This window comes from Peromyscus eremicus, chromosome 7 (assembly GCF_949786415.1).
Source record: "Peromyscus eremicus chromosome 7, PerEre_H2_v1, whole genome shotgun sequence".
In the NCBI taxonomy this organism is placed as follows: domain Eukaryota; kingdom Metazoa; phylum Chordata; class Mammalia; order Rodentia; family Cricetidae; genus Peromyscus; species Peromyscus eremicus.
In genome coordinates this window covers 53391620-53410946 of record NC_081422.1, presented here as the reverse complement: position 1 = coordinate 53410946, position 19327 = coordinate 53391620, and the positions used below count along the sequence as shown (strand labels likewise).

General features: G+C 37.7%; 1 protein-coding gene across 1 annotated transcript in view; it reads left to right on the top strand.

The window, feature by feature from the left end:
* Positions 1-19327, top strand: part of Neo1 (neogenin 1) — a 140472-nt gene that overhangs the window by 81958 nt on the left and 39187 nt on the right. Inside the window, exons 8-15 of the mRNA XM_059269041.1 lie at positions 1854-2073; positions 5786-5940; positions 10007-10155; positions 10639-10777; positions 13852-13901; positions 15345-15492; positions 17922-18032; positions 18962-19156. Coding sequence (XP_059125024.1) covers positions 1854-2073; positions 5786-5940; positions 10007-10155; positions 10639-10777; positions 13852-13901; positions 15345-15492; positions 17922-18032; positions 18962-19156 — 1167 coding nt within the window. The remainder of the gene's footprint in view (positions 1-1853; positions 2074-5785; positions 5941-10006; positions 10156-10638; positions 10778-13851; positions 13902-15344; positions 15493-17921; positions 18033-18961; positions 19157-19327) is intronic.

Genomic DNA, 19327 nt, shown 5'->3' with positions numbered 1-19327 from the left:
AGGGTTTGAACATGGATCTTTGTATTCAATCCAGGACTCTTCCCAGTAGACATTATTGCCTCTTATATGATGGACTAACTCTGCTCTCCAGCCAGTAAATAAGGAGAAAATGGGGCTTAGTGAATCATATAACATTTGAAAGTGTATTTATATGTTTTAGAAACAACTGTGTTCAGGTTACTCTTTGAACTCTGTAAAGGTATTTAGTGGCTTTTTTTTTTTAATAGTAACCAGATCCATATCTGCAACTGCCTGTGTACATTTCTTGTATAGGTATTTGATTGTTACCTAAGACAAACCAAATCATCATCTACCCCTCAGTGTATTGTCTTCATTAATATTTCTTCCTCCATCAGCCCAGTCTGCCAAGCCAGAAACCTGGAAGTTCTTAATTCTTTCCTCTCAGCATCTGACTCCATCATTTCCACCCCGCCTCCTAAGCTGTTAGATAAACAAAGTGACATAAAAGAAAAGAACTCTGAAAGCTGTGAATGAGAGGCATAGATTTCCTCTGAGGCAACACACCTATCAAGGCATACAGGACAAGAATAAGTTCTCAGTGGCTATTAAAACTTGACTTGCCATATTGATATGTGTCTCAGTAAAGTGTGTACTTACAGCTGAAGGAAAACTTAATAATCTTAAATTTTAATAGACTAACTCTTCCGTGGAGGTAGACACATAAAGGAGAGGGCAGGAAAAAGTAAGTGATGTGCCCACAATGACACGAATGACATTTCCAAACTAGAAATCGTTTCCCTTCTTCAGAGGCCTTTTAAACCACAAGTCACAGTTAGGTCTACTACTCGACTACTTGCTGTGACCCAGGACAAGTGATTTTAGCTCCAGAGTATCATCCTCTGTACGATGAAGACAGTATGGTAGTACAGTCTGCAGAATTGTTGTAATGATTTACTGGTCCACATAAAGAGGGAGAGTTCCAAATGGAAAATGCTCAAATGCTTCTAAGAGACTGTTGCCCTCTTGCCCCACCACTCAGTTCAAAACTAAGTCAGATGGAGCGCTTATCTAGCACACTGGAGGCCCTGGGTTCAATCTCCCCATTCAACCTCATGTCCATAGCTGTTTAATTCCCATTATGGTGAAGATCCTGACAGAGGATCCTAAGTTATCTATACTGTTTTTGTGATCTTCGAATCTTTGATTCAGTTTTGTATAGTGTTATAGTTAAATGGATTGACATAATGAGAAATGAAGTATAATTTATCAAGATGAGGAGGCTGTCACTTTCCTGGGTATTGCCAATATGGAAAACAGCTTAATATTAAAGTTGAAAGTTTAGATCTCTAATCTGAAAAAATATACCTATTTCTATATCGAAGTTATATACTCCCCTTCCCCAGACTTTCCCTTGGGGCCCTTTGTTGAGTATAATGAGGATTGTCTATACTATAGTCATTATAGATAGGTTTTCCATATTTTAATAAGGTAGAAAATACTGAGGTCCACCAAACTGTGAGAGTTATATGCAAAGTTTGACAGATATTGCATGCTGCTTTCAATATTAAGAAAATTACCTGGGCACTGCTGTGTCCTTTGAGATGTGTTATTCTCAGCTGTCACGACCCTGTTCCTTACCCACAACCCTTATCAGATCAGAAAATCTGCTTGTTCTACAGTGGTATGTCTTGAATATTCTCATTAGTTTGCAGTAGTTACCCCAGGCCTGCATGTTGACTTTTAGTTTAATGGCCTTTTTTATGTTCATTCATTTTATTTTGTTTCCCATCGTGGTTTTGTTTATTTCTTTTTTTGTTTTTTGTTTTTCTGTTCTCTTTTTAAAAACCGTCGTGGTTTGCCCTTCATATTCCCCAATGTTTGCACATGACAAGATGTTGCCATCCCAACATTACCTCCCACTTCACTGACCAGTGCCACTACTGACCATCTAGCACCAGCCACAACGGGACCACTGCCTTCAGCTCCTCGGGATGTCGTGGCCTCCCTGGTCTCCACCCGCTTCATCAAATTGACATGGCGTACACCTGCATCAGATCCTCATGGAGACAATCTCACCTACTCTGTGTTCTACACCAAAGAAGGGGTTGCTAGGTAAGTGCCTGTATATTTAGAGCCAGGGGGCTGCATCTTCTTACACTCCTGCCTGGTTATATTCACCCTGCTTTATTGCACAGGTTTGTACCAATTTCCAGTCCAGAAAATAAGATTATTGAAATGTGTCTTCCCTAAAGTCATTTGGGTCATTATATAAACTTCAAGCACACTGAAGTCCTAGTATTTTTTCCTGTCTTTCTGAAATAATTGAAGAAAGCAGATAGAGCTATTTAGATAGAAGCATTCAGATGCAGCCAGGACTGTGCTGGTATGTTTTGATTTCTGTTTGTAGTTCAGGGATTCAATCCAAATCAAATCAGTATGTATGGTAGATAAACACTGACACTGAAACAAATGTCTAACTCCAGAACTATATATCTTTCTCATAAAATTCATTCAGCAGAATGTAGAGATTAAAATAGGTTTAATTTATTAGTCAAATGAATGTAGTTCTGTATCTACAGAGTCTCTTTGATGTCACAAGAGTACTTAAGAGTAATTTCCCCAAGACAGCATTGTTGGTAGCTTCCCTGGTATCTCCATCCATCTCAAGAGCACATATCGCTTACAGGAGGATGTCTAGACTCTCCAGACCACTATCCATAGCCTGACTTTATTATCTGTGTACCTTCCTTTTCCTTTCTTCTCAGTTAAATCATTTCTAGTGAAGCCAGTCTACTTACCACTAAAGCCTTTGTTCCAGTCTCCCTGGTGTCTTCTTTCCTCTTCCCAGATAATGCTACATGCCTTAATCCCTCTTTACCAGTTTAAAGCCCCATGAAGTCCTCCCAGGACAGTCTCTACCTCAGCACATTGCTGTTACTCTCCATATGTATTGAAACCACTAATATTGACAATTGACTATAGTAATATGAGATCAGGTTTTAAGGTTGATGTGTATTTATATTGCTTTCCCCACCAAATTATGAACTCTGTGAAAAACCCATTTCACTTGCTGACTGTTGTAGATTCTTTCATTGTGCTCAGCTTAGGGCCCTAATACATGAAATATAGTTTATTTTTTCTACTAAGGTGCCTATAATTGCTATATACTTACTGTGTTTATGGCCAGACTACCAAGATCAGCAGGTGCAGGACCCAGTAATTTCACCCCATCACAAGTTTCAGTAACATAATTTTATCTTGATAGATTGGACTGCTCGTTGGATAATGCTTCCTAAAAACAGGATGCTTGAGGTTTTACAAAGATAAGGAAACAGTCCTATACATAAAAAGGTATACAATATTACTGAACAAGAAAGACATTGAATAAAACAACAGAGGAAGTTTAGAGAGTGGTAAGTGCTGAGAACAAAAGAAAACTAAAAAATAAAACACCAAAAATAAATAAAATCCCCCCCCCCAAAAAAAAAATCCACCAAGAAAAACCCAAACTCACACCAGAGTGGAAGGATGCAGTAGTAGTGCGTGATCTTAGGGAGTTGCGGTATCAGTGTCAAAATAACCCACGGGTGACTTTGGCATCTTATTGCAGATGTCATGTATTTACAAAGGGAAGAAGGCATACAGTTATTCCTGTGCATAACACACATTGTTTCTACAGCAGGAACTTTGCCTTTATTAATCCATCTACCATAAATACATTTTCCAAACAAATAATTATGCCTGGCTTCTTGTCCATACACTCAGATGGTAATCCTTAGGTCTCACCTAAATGCCCGCATACACGTTTCTATTCACTTTTACACTGTATTAGAGCCAGCTTATCTCCATATCTGATGATGTCATTTGGCAGCTAAAAGTGGACTTGGTGAGACATTTACTGTGACAGACACGAGGGCACAAGAGTTCCATTTCTGTGTCTGCTGTGAGGATGATGAGACCATTAAAGCTTACCTCGTTGACCAGAGATTTTGGTAAAAGTTAGTATGAGATTATAATAGGAGAAGAAAGAAAAAAAAGAAAGAAAAAAAACCCCAGAGAGATAGAAGGTATGTTTATCTAGACAAAAGCAGTTGATAGCCTGGATGAAGATGAGATCAGTGACTTAGAGTGGGTGGGGCAAATATGGCAAATATATTGAAGAAGATTCTTTTCTTTCTTACTTCAGTAAGCTTGATTAGTGCAAAAATGTAGGCCACTGCCTTATAGGCAAATTTCTCTACTTCTGCGTTTAAAAACTTAACCACCAGATGTCACTATATGCTTTGGTCAAAAGTAGTAGTTCTAAATTGTGTAGTCCCAAGGGTCCTTTGCCTGCCTTTCTTTCTACCTATGAAATAGTGTTCTCTCATTTTTTTTAAAGCCTCTATTTTAAACAGCAGTTCTTTTCTGGTATTGGCTATTAAATGAAGAGTTGAGAGTTACTCCTGGTATTGATAACATTTTGAAGATGGAGAAAGCATTTTAGAGCTGTTAGTCTGGTTCTAGGGTTGCATATTATGGATACAAGGCCAAATCAGAGTTGCTATTTTTATGACTCAGGAGCTAACAATTACTTCTGTATTTTAAAATAGTGGCTTTTTAAGCTTTATATAAGCAAGTGTTTTGCCTCTAAGCTTGAATTTCCTATCTGGCACTTCACTGAAAACAAGTTTGCCCACCCTGTTTCAGAAAGAGCTAGTGATTTGATCATAGCACACTAACAGCCCTTCTATAACTGGAATTCAATTTTCTAGCTTCTTGTCCAACACTGTCTTTCTATAAAATATACCTTTTTAACAATGATTCTATAGAAATTTGCTCCAGGTTTCAGTAATGCCACTGATTTCTCCCATTATCCCACCTTTCAAAGAGGAACAAACAAGGTACACATTTTTCACAATGTAAGACTTACGTATCAGAAGGCAAATTTTTATTAATTCTATATGTGTGTGAACATTCTGCCTAGTGCTTGTGTAGTATGTGAAAATGAATGAGACTGTCTTTTACTTCATTTTAAAGTAAAATACAACCCCCAAATGTCTTTCTAGGAGATATTTTGTTTAAAATTTTGTATACAGGTGAGTCATAATCTGTGACCTATAGAGCTTTTGATTTAGTAGAAAGCATAGTCTTCCTGCTAAACAGAAACAATCATCAGTGATCAGAACAAGTTTCAGAAACCTCAAAGTATAAGAAATCAGTTGATATGTTTCCCCTAAATCTGGTAACTTAAAAGTTTAGACAAAGACAAATAGTATTGTGGATATCTCAGTTATTACTAAACAGTAATTTTTGTTACTATAATATTCTTCTCAGGTGACCTAGCCAATTACAGTATAACAACTTACACAAAAATTCTGTGGCTACTCTACTTGTTTTACTGATACATTTTTCTTTTAAAAAAATTTTTTAATGAAAATATAATTATGTTGTTTCCCTCTTCTCTTTTTCTCCTCCCAGTTCTTCCCATTGTCTCCCCTCCGATTCATGGCCTCTTCGTTACACACACACACACACACACACACACACACACACACACACACACACACACAAACACACACCTACCTGCTGAGTTGTATGTGTGTATTTGGTTATAGTCAGTGATATTCGTAATATTTAATCAAAATCACTCACTGCTTGCTGAGTATTTATGATCTGCTCTTCTGCCAGTCCCATACACTGTTCTGCTTGATAGCCCTAAGAGTTTCACTTTTGAGAGTAAATGTAGCTTAGTAATTAGATTTCCTCATGAGCTGAAAATTGAAACTATCCAAAAAATATTCTGTATTGATCAGTTTCTTTCAAAACCCTTCTTTATCCAAAGGGAGCGTGTTGAGAATACCAGTCAGCCTGGAGAGATGCAGGTGACTATTCAAAACTTAATGCCAGCAACTGTGTACATCTTCAAAGTTATGGCTCAAAATAAACATGGTTCTGGAGAGAGTTCCGCTCCTCTACGAGTAGAAACACAGCCTGAAGGTAAGTCTTTCACCTCTGTGTTGGCTGTACCTAGAGGGAGACTATTTGGAGTCTTGTCAGCTTTTTGTCTTGCATCATGGCTTCAAGCTCCTTCTGAATGGACAAATGAATTTCTGTCAAACACTAGCAAGTAAAGGAACAGTGTATTTCTACTTCCTTCATGTTCATACTGCACTGATCTTTTAAGGCTTAGTTCAGAAGTCTTGCCGAACCTTTCTTCTGATCCTTTGTACTCTTGTATCTGTATGATCCTGAGATGCATCATCACTTCATTCCTTCAGTTGCTTATTTTATGGACAGTTCCTGTAATGTTTAATGTACTGCTTTGCACAGAAAGTGGGTATTTATACTTGTCACCAGCTGGAGTGCCCTGTGTTAGCGTACCTCACTAGTTAGAACTCTTTGGATCTGTGTTCTTTTGTGTTCAATAGTGTTACCTCTAATTACATTTCTAAGGCTTTCTGTGACTAAGGCAAGTGTCAAGTTGGTTTATATTATAAATGTCCTGTATGCTATAGCTTTTATAAACTACAGGCCTGTATTTGTAAGAAATGTCATATTGTTTTTCCCTCTTGAAAATTTTGAACTTTTGCCTCTCACAGTAAGCCATGTTCTCCTTAGAATATTCTCTAGTTTACTTTTATTGTACCTACACTAGCTTTTCTGTGTTCATGAGCCTAAATAAAAAAGACTTTGTTTTTTGTTTTTTTTAGTGGGGAGCATGTGATTTCATTTGTAGAAACTCCCTATCTGGGAGCTCAGAAAAATGTATGAATTTACCAATAATAGAATAACAATAATTCAGGAACTTTACCTGATGGGTGGAATAAAGGCAAGAAGTAAGAGCCTTCAATTTTTAATGTTATAGCAAATTACTTAACAAATACTTGAGTACATCTTATACCAGATACTATGCAAAATACTGGAGATACAGGGATGGTGAACAAGTAAAATTTGTCCTTGAAGAAAAACAGTAGTAAATATGGGAAGAGGGCTTTGGTCACTGTAGTGATGGATACTGAAGATCATGAATCAATGCTAGGCAAGAACATGAGGGCTGTGAAGAGTGTCACAGAGAATAGAGGTGGTAAATTTCATAAATGGCTGTGTTCAGATAAGTATGGAAATTATCCATTAGATTTCAGACTCAATTATCCATCATTAGCTTTTAAGTGCAGGCATCATACATGAGATATACCGAACTAGAATTCAGAGCAAGGAAGAATTTGTATAAAAATATAGAAATGATCCTAGGAAAGATGGGGCCTGGAGTTGACCTTAAAGCATTTGACGTAGCACAAGCATTCTTGGGGAAGAAAGCTGCATGACCCAAATCCCAGAAATAGGATCAAACAGTTCACATGCAAAGTGAGTCATGATGAAAATGGAGGAAGGACCACTGGATTTGTTCTGGTGCAGAAGTGTGTCCTGGGGCTGTGAACCTTCTGAAAATGAAAATATCTGTGTGTCTATATATATTCACATTCCCCTTGGAAAGAGTCTATAGCTTTCATGGACATTTCAGACTTTGTGATCTAGAAGTGTCATTGTCAAGTTTAGAAGTGAAAGAGACAACATAAGGAAAAGTGGCCTTGTTGTATACCCACTGTGTGCCTTTCACTGTGTTGGGCAGTCCAGACAGACAAGATTAGCAAGCTTTGACTTTTGTCCACAAGGAATTTACAACTTAGTACCGGAAACAGGCAGTTAAATACACAATAGTGTGAAGTGCTGCCATCACATGGAAAGAGACAGCACAATAATTTTTTGAAGAGCTTTGGTTACAAAGCAGTTAGGTCGAGTGGTGGTAGCACATGCCTTTAATCCCAGCACTCGAGAGGCAGAGGCAGGCAGATCTCTGAGTTCAAGGCCAGCCTGGTCTACAAAGCGAGTTCCAGGACAGCCACCAGGACTGTTAAAAGAGAAATCCTGAGGGAAAAGAAAAGAAAGAGCAGTTAGATGAGGTTATAAGCAGGAGAAACAACCGGTTTTGATGACGGCATTTGGAATTTATAATGTGACAGCTGAAGAGGGAAGTGAAGAGGGACTTGCTCTTCTTCAAGGTGTGGGGCATATGGAGAGGAAGCAGTGCTGAATTACCTGCCTTTGGGAAGTACTTTGCATAATTAGCTTCATAAGTCAACTTAAAACTTCTGTTTATTATGCCACTGTACAGCTGGTTTGAAAGAATCATTAGTGACTTTTTAAAGGATCATATTTGCCTGTGCTTAACCAGTGAGTATATTGAAAGTGATGTCAAGAGCATTTGTAAACTATTTTGTTTTCCCCTCTCTTTAGTTAAGTTAGAAGAAAGTTTTCCACAGCAACAGAGGTGTGACAAACCTCACCTGTCAGTCTACACAAACTGTGCTGTTAATGTTGAACAACTAGCATGGTTCATGACTAAATAAATCAAACAACTGTTAAAAGTAACCACATTCAGATAGTTCTACTTCTGTAGCAAAACAAATCTTAAGGCATAGTGCTGTTGTTTGAGAAAGCCAATTTGTCTTAACATTTTTCCCTTCTTTGGCCTTAAATCTGGTGTCTATAATAGAGACATTAGTGCTAGAAAACTCACTTTCAGGTGCAGGATGTCTCCCAAAATATAGGCATGGACAGCTAGCTGGATTTGTATACCAATGGGGAAGAACTCATGGTCAGAAGAAAAGACTCTTCTGAAAGGGTTGATGTATGAGCCATTGTGGAAGTTAGATTTGGGGTCCACAGAGGACCAGCCACCCCATTGAAGGTACCGTCCTAGTTTCCTTATTGGTCTCCATGAAGTCCTATCTTTTAGACTCAGAAAGTGACCGACTTCTGGCTCCACCATTATAAATTTCCCATCACTTGGAAAGCTTCTTTACCTCAAAACTCATCAATAATGGGGATGATAATACTAATTAATGGCAGCTATTACTAAAGCTGAAGCTGTTCCATTAACTGGTTTTGTTGCTTTGCTGCTTCTCTTCTGTGCATGTGTCCACACATCCTTCCTTAAACATGGAGGGATGTTTATGCTTCTGTCAACTGCCTATCAGAGAAAATCTAAACTGTATAGTAGGACAACAAAGGTTCTTCACTGTCTGACTCTTGTTTTCAACATTATTTCTCCCACATCCATTCTATGGTACAGCCATACAAGTCATATAACATTGTCTTTCCACTTATTCCCGATTGCCCCAATAACAAATAATGTTCTCCCTATTGTCTAAGAAGACTGTTGGTTTGTAATGCCAAGAAGTCTTCACCAGCCTTCCTTTCCCTTTCCTTACCTAAGCAGCCTTCTTCACACAGCAGAGTCCTGTACTCTTTTTCTCTTTCATTACAGCCACCATATGAATCTGTCGGGATTTATTAATGTGCCTGATTTCTGTGCCAAACTGGGAGTTCTTTGTGAAGGAGGCCTCTGCCCATCCCTGTAGGCCTATTTAGCACCCACCAAAAGAAAGATCTCTTCCAGTGGTGGTTGCTTATATGTGCTACCTTATTCCTACAAAACCAGAATTTGGGGCTGGATAAGATAGCTCAAATGATTCTTTTTGTTGTGCAAGTCTAAGGACCAGAGTTTGGATCCTCAGCACCCACATAAAGCTGGGCACACAACTCAACTCCAGCTAAAGGATGTGGGAAGGGGGACAGGTGGATCCCAGGGGTTCTGATCATCCAGCCTAGCTGGAGAGCTTCAGGTTCAGTGAGAGACCCTGTGTCAAACAATAAAGGTAGAAAGTGATAGAGGAAGACATCTGACACTGACCTCTGGCTTTCAGCCTGTACTAGTGAGTGTACACACACATACGTACTCGTTAGAGTTTATAAACCACAACCAAGTGCCTTTGTGTATTTTTCTTACTTTTAATAAATTGGAGATACTTCATAGATCATTTCTGGCTTTGAGTTATGTAAAGAGAAATGTATCTATCCTAAAAATACTTGAATCAAATCAGTTGTCTTCTTAGCTTTTATTGTTTATAAAACATGGCCATTATGACAGTATTGCTGAGTGTGGTTATTGAGAACTGCAGTAAATCTGATTTCTATTTGAAATTTGAAATTCTCTTTTCAGTTCAGCTCCCTGGTCCCGCACCTAATATTCGAGCTTATGCAACGTCACCTACTTCTATCACCGTCACATGGGAAACACCACTGTCCGGCAATGGGGAAATTCAAAATTACAAATTGTACTACATGGAAAAAGGGACTGATAAAGAACAGGTATAAAATGACGTGATTCTTTGGAACCACTGGTTTCTAAAATCTAGAGGGTTGGAGATACAGCTCAGTGGTAGAACAGTTGCCTAGCATGCACAGATGTGCTAGTTCTGTACTTCATCCCCCCACACCAAAATCTTCCAAAGTTCAATAGTTAGTTGACTAGAAATCAAAGGTAAGGAAGAGATATAGGAAATCAAATGTTGATGGTATCTGTTTCATTGTGCTAAGATTTTTTTTGTAGTTTTTATCAGCAAGGGTTACTAAATGTCAAATAATATTTCTAAACAAATTGTTATTGTTTATGATTAACTAATCTGCTTTCACTATAAATAATATTCTGTAAGAGGGTTAAAACTCTGTATTGTGCAGAATTTGTTTAGTCATTTTGTAGCATTTCTTTTGGCTTGAGGTGCATGTGTGAGCGCGCATGTGTGTATGTGTATGTGTGTGTGTATACACACACAGTATTCTATTTCATTCAAGGATGTTGATGTTTCAAGTCACTCCTACACTATTAATGGACTGAAAAAATACACAGAGTATAGTTTCCGAGTGGTGGCCTACAATAAACATGGTCCTGGAGTCTCCACACAAGATGTTGCTGTTCGAACATTATCAGATGGTGAGCTTTTTTTCCTTTGCAACAAAATAAAATTCTTAGTGCCCCTAATCAGTTGTAAAATCGTGTGCTTTGATGTCAAGAAAATTCTGTTCGTATCCCTGTTGTACCCCTTACTGATCAAGTCACTTAACTTTTTTGAGTATTTTTCTTACATGTAAACTTTAGGTAACACCAACGTCACCAGTTTTGTCGTCACTGGAATAATACTAAATGGGTTCTTGGTATTTTTAGTACAGTCTTCATCTTCCATATAGGTAGATTCTGTTGCTTGTTTACTGCACAGACCATTTTATATGACTATTGGAAGATTAGCCCCATTCTACGTGCCAACCATATTTATTTCCTTAATAGATATTTTGTGACAGTTTGATTTCTCACCTGTGACTGTATTTTAAACTACCCATGACTAACAGAAGTACTTTTACACTATAGCTTGCCAGTGATTACATAGGTCAAAATCAACAGGGTTTAAAAAAAGAAAGAAGCTGGGCGGTGGTGGCGCATGCCTTTAATCCCAGCACTTGGGAGGCAGAGCCAGGCGGATCTCTGTGAGTTCGAGGCCAGCCTGGGCTACCAAGTGAGTTCCAGGAGAGGCACAAAGCTACACAGAGAAACCCTGTCTCGAAAAACCAAAAAAAAAAAAAAAAAAAGAAAGAAAGAAAGAAAGAAAATAGCAGTTCACTGTACTTAGTGTAAGGGTATCTCTCTGTTTGATGAAACTTGGCTAAATTGAGTATTCTTTGTTTTTTTTAATACATGTTTATGTATATATAGCTCATATATATAAACATGCATGCTTTAGAAGCTATAGTTTGACTCTTTTAAGCAGATGATTGAACATTTCATCACTAGGAAAGAAGCCAAAATATGTGCTTGGTTTGTATTCCATGAACAGAGATACAGCTTTGCCTCTATTGTTTTCCTACCCCAAAATTTAACTTCAGTCTAGCAAACAGACATGTCAAATTGAAAGACGTTCTGCAACTTTTTTTTTTTTTTCCATTTAAAAGCTGACCTCAATTCTTAAAATGTATTATTAGTCTTAGAGGAAAATCATCTAAAGAGTAAAGATATGGGATATAAAATATGTGTGATCTTTGGTTTCTAGACAGTAGAAACAAAAGCATCTCTATAGAATACTGTCAATACACTTACTTATATCAAAATTGCAGTTTCCAGATGTGATTGTTGGGTTTTAGTTCTGTTGGAACCTGCCCTTGTTCTTAGGATATATGTACCAAAGTATTTTAAAGTGAACTGTCACCGTGACTTGCAGCCATCTCTCAGATATTCAGAAAAAAAATAGATAATCCTGTACCTATGCAATTTCTCAATTATACTTATAATGGGAAAAATATAGTAATGTTACAAATTGCAGAATGTTAGTAATTGGTGAATCTAGAAGGAGACAATACAGTGTTCATTGTACTATTCTTTGTTCTTTTCTTTGGACTTGACAATTTTTCAGATAAAAAGGAGAAACAAAATATAAATTATAGTTGGGCTACCCAACTGAATAAATCAGTTGGTCATGATTTGGGGAAAATATTGATGGAAAAAGGTTTATAGCCTTTTAACTCTATGTGTAAGCCAAATTTTAACTTTACTTAAGTAGGTTGGCCTACTGACCACAGTACCATGGAAAGTGAGTGGAACCAAATTTTTTAACATGGGGGTTTAACCCAGCACTTAGAAGTAGGGTAAATCCCAAGTCTTAGGCCACCTAAAAGGAATACTTGGATCAAGTTAACCATGTGGAAGGAAGTTCATGTGTAAATAACTTACACATGAAATGGAAACAGTAGTAAACTCCTGTGAGAGTGCTGTAAGGAGTGAGTACTTGCCGTATAATAGCTTGCAACAAATCTTAGCTGTGAGGGTGGGCATGTTTCCAAACAGACGCTGGGTCCTCCTTCAGACCTCTACAGCTGACTCTGACTTGAGGCCCATGTCATTTTCCTAGGCACAAGTTAGGGCCATGAGCAAGGCACATTCAGTTCAGTAGGTCTTTATTTTGATATGTGGTTACCAGATGACAGAGAAGCAACAAGTCCTGATGAGAGGAGTAGGTGTGAAGGGCTAGAATTAGCTTTTGGTGAGTAAAGGGCAAACTAGTTAGGTCTGCTTGAGTTTTCTTTGCTGCCTGTCATCATGTAGAGGGAGATGTGGGGAGGTACATGGGCCATCAACTTTTAGATGTTCTTGTGTTAGGTATATTAAGAACTTTAGTTATGTAACTGTTCGTTTCACCAACAGACCTGAACTCTTCACATCTAAATGCATGCTTTCTGATACATCGCTGCATTAGGAAGCCAGATAGTCCACTTATTGCAGCTTTCCTTGTTTAAATGTTTTTATCTTCTTGAGAATGGCCTTCTAAACCACTTTACAAAGTCCATAAGAAAGCCAGACTCATGGATGTGTGTCTCTCCCATTTTGCTCCATATTGTCACTATGTAGTTCAGTCACTTGGTTCCAGAAAATGTGCGACTCTTCCCCATAATGGGTATTCAGAATAAATATGTTTAAGGTTCAGAATATATCTGAAATCTAGAAAAATTTGGAGTCTAGGGCAGTAGTTCTGAACCTTCCTATGCTACGACACTTTAATACAGTTCCTCGTGTTGTGGTGACCCCCAACCATAAAATTATTTCTTTGCTACTTCATAACTGTAATTTTGTTACTGTTATGAATCATAATATAAACATCTGATATGTGACCCCTGTGAAAGGGTGTTGAAAGGGGTCATTACCCATAGGTTGAGAACTGGTGTAGGGTTTCAAAGCCATTGAACATCCCAGAAATAAGTATCTTGATTTCCAGAGATACAGCCTGATTTGAGTAAGGATGGATGCTTATATGAAAGGGTCTTACCTTAAAACATGAATAAAACAAGGCCACACTTTATCCCCTAGAGCTATCAACATAAGATGTTGTTATCTGGGTTCAGACCTTCTAGTCACATAGTTAGTGTTGGAGATGTGCATTTGTGTTCAGTCTGGCTGAAAGTAATAACATGATGGGTGGTATGTGGATGATTGAATTGTTTTTTTTCTTTTTTTAACCTGTCTAGTTCCCAGTGCTGCTCCTCAGAATCTGTCCTTAGAAGTGAGAAATTCAAAGGTAAAGCTTTGCTTCTCTTCACTTTACTGGCATACTAAGCCTCAGAGGGACTTAGAGAGGCAGAGATTCCTTAGACAAACATTAGAACAGTGAATGCCAGTGTTGTAGTAATTGATTTACTTTTGAAAATACTAACTTGATAAATGAGAATGTAACTGAAAACACTTAAAATCAGGTAGGAAAATAAGACAGCATAGGTATAAAGCTGGCCTAAGAGCCCCCGCTTGTTTATTCTGTTTCGTAACTTTCTCTGATGCTAAAACTTCTATAGCTTCTCTACAAAAAAAAAAAAAAAATGCTGTTTTTATGTAAATACGATATTTTAGATCTTAACCATACAAAATTAGCAAAGAAAGTAAGTTGCTTGTGATGACATGATGCCAGTACAAACCAAAGACAGATAGGTATAGATTTTGGTGTTTGTTCACAGCATCCCTCCTGGTTCAGGTTCATGCATACCCTTCTGAGCTACAGAAGTAAAGAAGTCTTTTCAAAAAGTACTATGGGATGCTTCTTCAGGAGTCATTTACTTCTGTTTGACTTCAGTTTTTTGTTTTGTTTTTGACAGGGTCTTATATGTATTATAGTTCAGACTGGTTTGGAATTTACTGTATAGCTCTGGCTAGCCTTAAATTTGTAATCCTGCAGTTTCTGCCTCTCTAGATTGGGATTACTGACACTCCACCACTCCTGTCCATAGAAATTATTTAATTACAGCTAATTTGCATTCGAGAAGGGAAATAATTCTTACACCTAACAATAGTATATTTCCTGGTCTGTATGCTTCTGACCTTGTATTTTCCCTCTCTAAACTCTTCTAGGACTTCTGATGTTTTCATTCAGACAAAATACTTAGGAGATAAATCTAGACTCAAGCAGGAATGTCCAAGCTGTGGCCATGGGTTGCATGCACCCCAGGATAGATACTATGTAGCTCAACACAAAAACCATAGACTTAAAAACATGAGGGGTTTTTGTTAGTTTCTCTTATCATGTGGCTCTCAAGCATGAGTTTTTGTAGATGACAACATCATGTCACATACCTACTTTTATCTCCCTCAGTTGATCATTGGAGGTTTTTTAATTAAAGTTTTGTTTTTTGGGTTTTTTTGTGTGTGTTTGTATTTTCTTTTGTTTTGAGGCAGGGTCTCACTGTGTATCTCTGGCTGGCCCTAAACTCAATGTAGACCAGACTGGCCTCAAACTCACAGATATCCACCTGCCTCTGTCTCCCAAGTGCTGAAATTAAAGATGTGCATTACCACGCCCAGTAAGTTAGAATTATTTTTGACTGACTATAAATAAGTAACTTGGTGAGCTTCAAGTTCCATAAGCCCTAGGGGTTTGTTCTCTTTTCTACAGTGAGATTGGGTTTAATAGTGTATACAGTGAGGACCAGCCTTTCAATATGTTCAGTCTTTTCCTTGTACTGCTTTTTCTTAGAGTATAGTGATTCACTGGCAGCCTCCTTCTTCAGCCACACAAAATGGGCAGATTACTGGCTACAAGATTCGCTATCGAAAGGCCTCCCGAAAAAGTGATGTCACTGAGACCTTAGTAACTGGGACACAGCTGTCTCAGCTGATTGAAGGTAAGCTGCTTTGCATATAACAGTGGCTAAAAAGTGGTTCTTTCTCAAATTTTAAATTATGCTAGTCTAAAACTGCTCTAAGCAGTTGTTTTATATAAACAAATTAAAAATGGTTCTCAAAAATTTATAATAATCTGTTTTTAACTTGATTCAAATTAATGGAAAATATTCTTGCCAATTCCTCCATCTCGATGGAGTTGAATTGTGTTTGGTTTTTATTTCTTTTTATTGTCTCATTTTCTGAATATATAACACATATTTTATAATCTAAAAATGTAAGACAGACTTTACTCAACCTAGTTGATAACAAAACCTGTTATAACATGCCAGATGCATGTGACCTGCAGAGTATTTGAGTAGCTGCAGTATTATAATTACATTTGCTGCTATGGACGGTGTAAAGTTTTAGAAAATTCTATCAGAAATACTGTTTTGTGTAATTTTCCTTTTATATATAACAGAACGAGAAGTGTATCTTACAAAAATCGACCCAAATGCCTATCTAATAAAGGATCATTCTACAAATCACTAGGAATTCTCTTTTTTATCCAACTGTGAGAAATAGAGTTGGCTAAACAAGGACAGGACTTCTTTATAGGAGAATCTTGAGAAGCTGAATATTACGTAAGGCCAGTGTAACTGAAGATAGAATCTAGGCATTACTGACTAGTCAAGGCAAAAACCATTGTTTGGTTGTGCTCAGTAGCAGCTGAATTAAGCATAGCTAAAATCTTTATAGACTAAAGGATAGCTATTCTCTATACCCATGTTCCCAGTATCCATAGAATGAAAAGCTTTAATCTGTGTGAACTAACATTGAATATACAATGTGAACAAAAACAGATTCTTGGAGTCTTGAAGCATTAACCTGAAGGTTGTTAATGGAATGTGCAATATGGATTACTAAGAGTTTGTGTTAGACATTGAAGTATACAGTTTATCTATAGCTGGACAAAATGGTTGTTTCAGGACTTAGCACACATTACTGTATCTTTATGTTTACTGTGTGTCTTAGTTTTGCTTTTTAAACTCTCAGTTATTTAGAGCCTTTTTATACTTAACTCTCTCTTGCCTGCTCTTTCATATATTCTTACCCTTCTAGAGGGCAAGGAATGGTAACTGAATAATTGGTTTCTTTCAGATCTTTATTGAGCCATGTTTGTTTTTATTCTAAGGTTTTGTCCATTAACAATTACAAACAAATGTGCATCCCTCTTTAGCACTTTCTGACAAGATGGTAATGGGTTATGGGCCTAGAGAGATGGTTCAGTGATTAAGAGCACTGGCTGTTCTTCTAGAAGACCTGGGTTAGATTCTCAGCACCCACATGGTGGTCTACAACAGTTTAATCCAGTCTCAGGGAATCAAATAGCCCTTCTGGTCTCCTAGGGCCCTAGGCACATGTTTGATGCATAGACATACATATAGGTAAAACACCCATACATACAAGATAATAAGTAAAATTAACATTTTTAAATTGGGAGGACTTGAACCTAGCATTTTTCCTCTTTTTGTCCTTGCTTGTTTGTGGTCAGATTTAGGATGGCATATACAGAGCAGAGCCCTCTGTCACTTCTCACCATATGCCAGGGTTGGTTACTTTAGCTCCAGCATACCTTGCATCCCAGCCTAGTTACTTACATTCTTAATATTTCTGTCTTTATTGGGATTCCTGTACTGTGCTGCTATCCTAATTATCTGGGTATAGAGAGGTAGGATAATATTAATAACCCTAATGGTCACTATCTTGTATTTAAGTATTCTAAATATATATGAATGGATGCATAACTCCTCATATTAACTATCATCCTGCTTTTTAGGTAGACTTTTATTTGTGAATCTTGTTGCTTTTGCATTGGTAACTCTTACACTCTATTAAAGCTGGTAGTAAATAAAGGGTTGCATAATAGAAAAGTTTGAGTTTTCTTCTTTTACTTACTATAAATACATTTGGCCAACTGGCTATTGAAAAATAGATTTCTAGGCCATATTTGATGTTTAAATTATTTCTACTGTGGTTATAGCAGTTCTCAAAGAACAGAGGTAACCTGATAGGAGTTACATCTTTACATTCTTTTCTGGGTTTTGGTGTCTTCTGAAACCAGCTGATTTTGTTCCTTTGTAACAACTCTTTCATTATCTTTGGTCATGGCTTCCTTTTTAACAAAATCGAAGGTATTGCATTAAATAATCCCAAAGTTGCCTTCATGCTCTTAAACTTCCTGGGAGGGTTAGTCATTGCTGTTTTCTTCTAGGTGGCATGGGCACTGAGAGCTACCCTGTAGTGTATAGTGCTTGTTATTTATTTTGCTTGTTCTTTGTGAACTTATACTTTATTAAGCTGTGAACTGAGTAGGTGAGATGTTTCATTTTATATGAGACTACTAGCTTTTTGTTTCAGCTTATCTCTTTTGTTATTTGATTCTCAGGTCTTGATCGGGGGACGGAGTATAACTTCCGAGTAGCTGCTCTCACAGTCAATGGGACAGGCCCAGCAACTGATTGGCTATCTGCTGAAACTTTTGAGAGTGACCTAGATGGTAAGATTAAACAGTGACCAAGAATGGCACATGATACATAGATATTAACTGTCACCAGAGAGTCAGATTGGAAAGCCACTGACTTTGGCTGAAGTCTGTGATGCTAGTGTGTTGTACTGCTGTTGCTCCTGTGAAGCAACAGAGTTCCCCAAGGGGTTGTTGTTTTCCAGACATTGTAAAAGAGTATCAGAGTGAACATCCTCAGAACAGTAAAATGGACAGGCATTTGAAGTTCAGTTTTTCACTGAGGTCAGTAAATAAATAGATAGTATACACTTCAAGGCTGAGCCACATCAATTGTGCCTATATTTCATTTGCAGCTCCCTTTTCCCTGAGTCCTGGAGGTGTTTTTGCTTTCTTACCTGTTTATTCAATACATAACTCCAGATGGTTATGTGTAGTTAGTTCCTTTAACAGTGATGGTGCTAGATTTGGGGAGACCGAAGACCTGTCTTCCTATTCTGAGTTTCAACTGAGGTAGCACTTCGTGCCTTGAGTAATGTACATGAAAGATGCTTTAAACTGTCACCCTTTAAAGCCTCCTAGCCGTCTAACAACTGAATCAGTTGTGGCCTCGGTGTCATTTTTTTTCTGGATCATTGATTATCTAGGGAAATAAATAATTTCTGCCATCATTGTTATATGATATTTGATCAACCTGTTGACAGCAGGTTTCTAATTGTTGATGGCATACCTTTCTCATTACACCTGTAGAGTTTAGGGAATAGAATGAGCAACCATTTGGGTCTTAGAAAAAAATAAAGCCATGGGCTGTATTTCACTATAGCTGCAGGTTCTCTTTGAATTCTTCATCCAAAGGGGGAAGAAATTTATTAAAAACGTCATTTATTAAAAACTTCATTCCCCAAAGATAATGAAACACTCTACAAGAAAGTACATCTCATTTTCGTTTCCACCTTCCTCCTCAGAAACTCGTGTTCCTGAAGTGCCCAGCTCTCTTCATGTCCGTCCACTTGTCACGAGCATCGTAGTAAGCTGGACTCCTCCAGAGAACCAGAACATTGTGGTTCGAGGGTATGCCATTGGTTATGGCATTGGCAGCCCTCACGCACAGACCATCAAAGTGGACTATAAACAGCGTTACTATACCATTGAAAACCTGGGTATGTTTGCTAAGTAAAAGAAATGTGTGTATTAGGTTGTTACTGGTGAATCTTAAGATTTCAGTAGACTTTTTTACACAAATTAAAAAAAAATCAATAAAAATGAAAAGGTAAGCCACAGATGTGAAGAAAATATCAGCTACTCAAATATCTGATGGAGTTTGAGCCTAG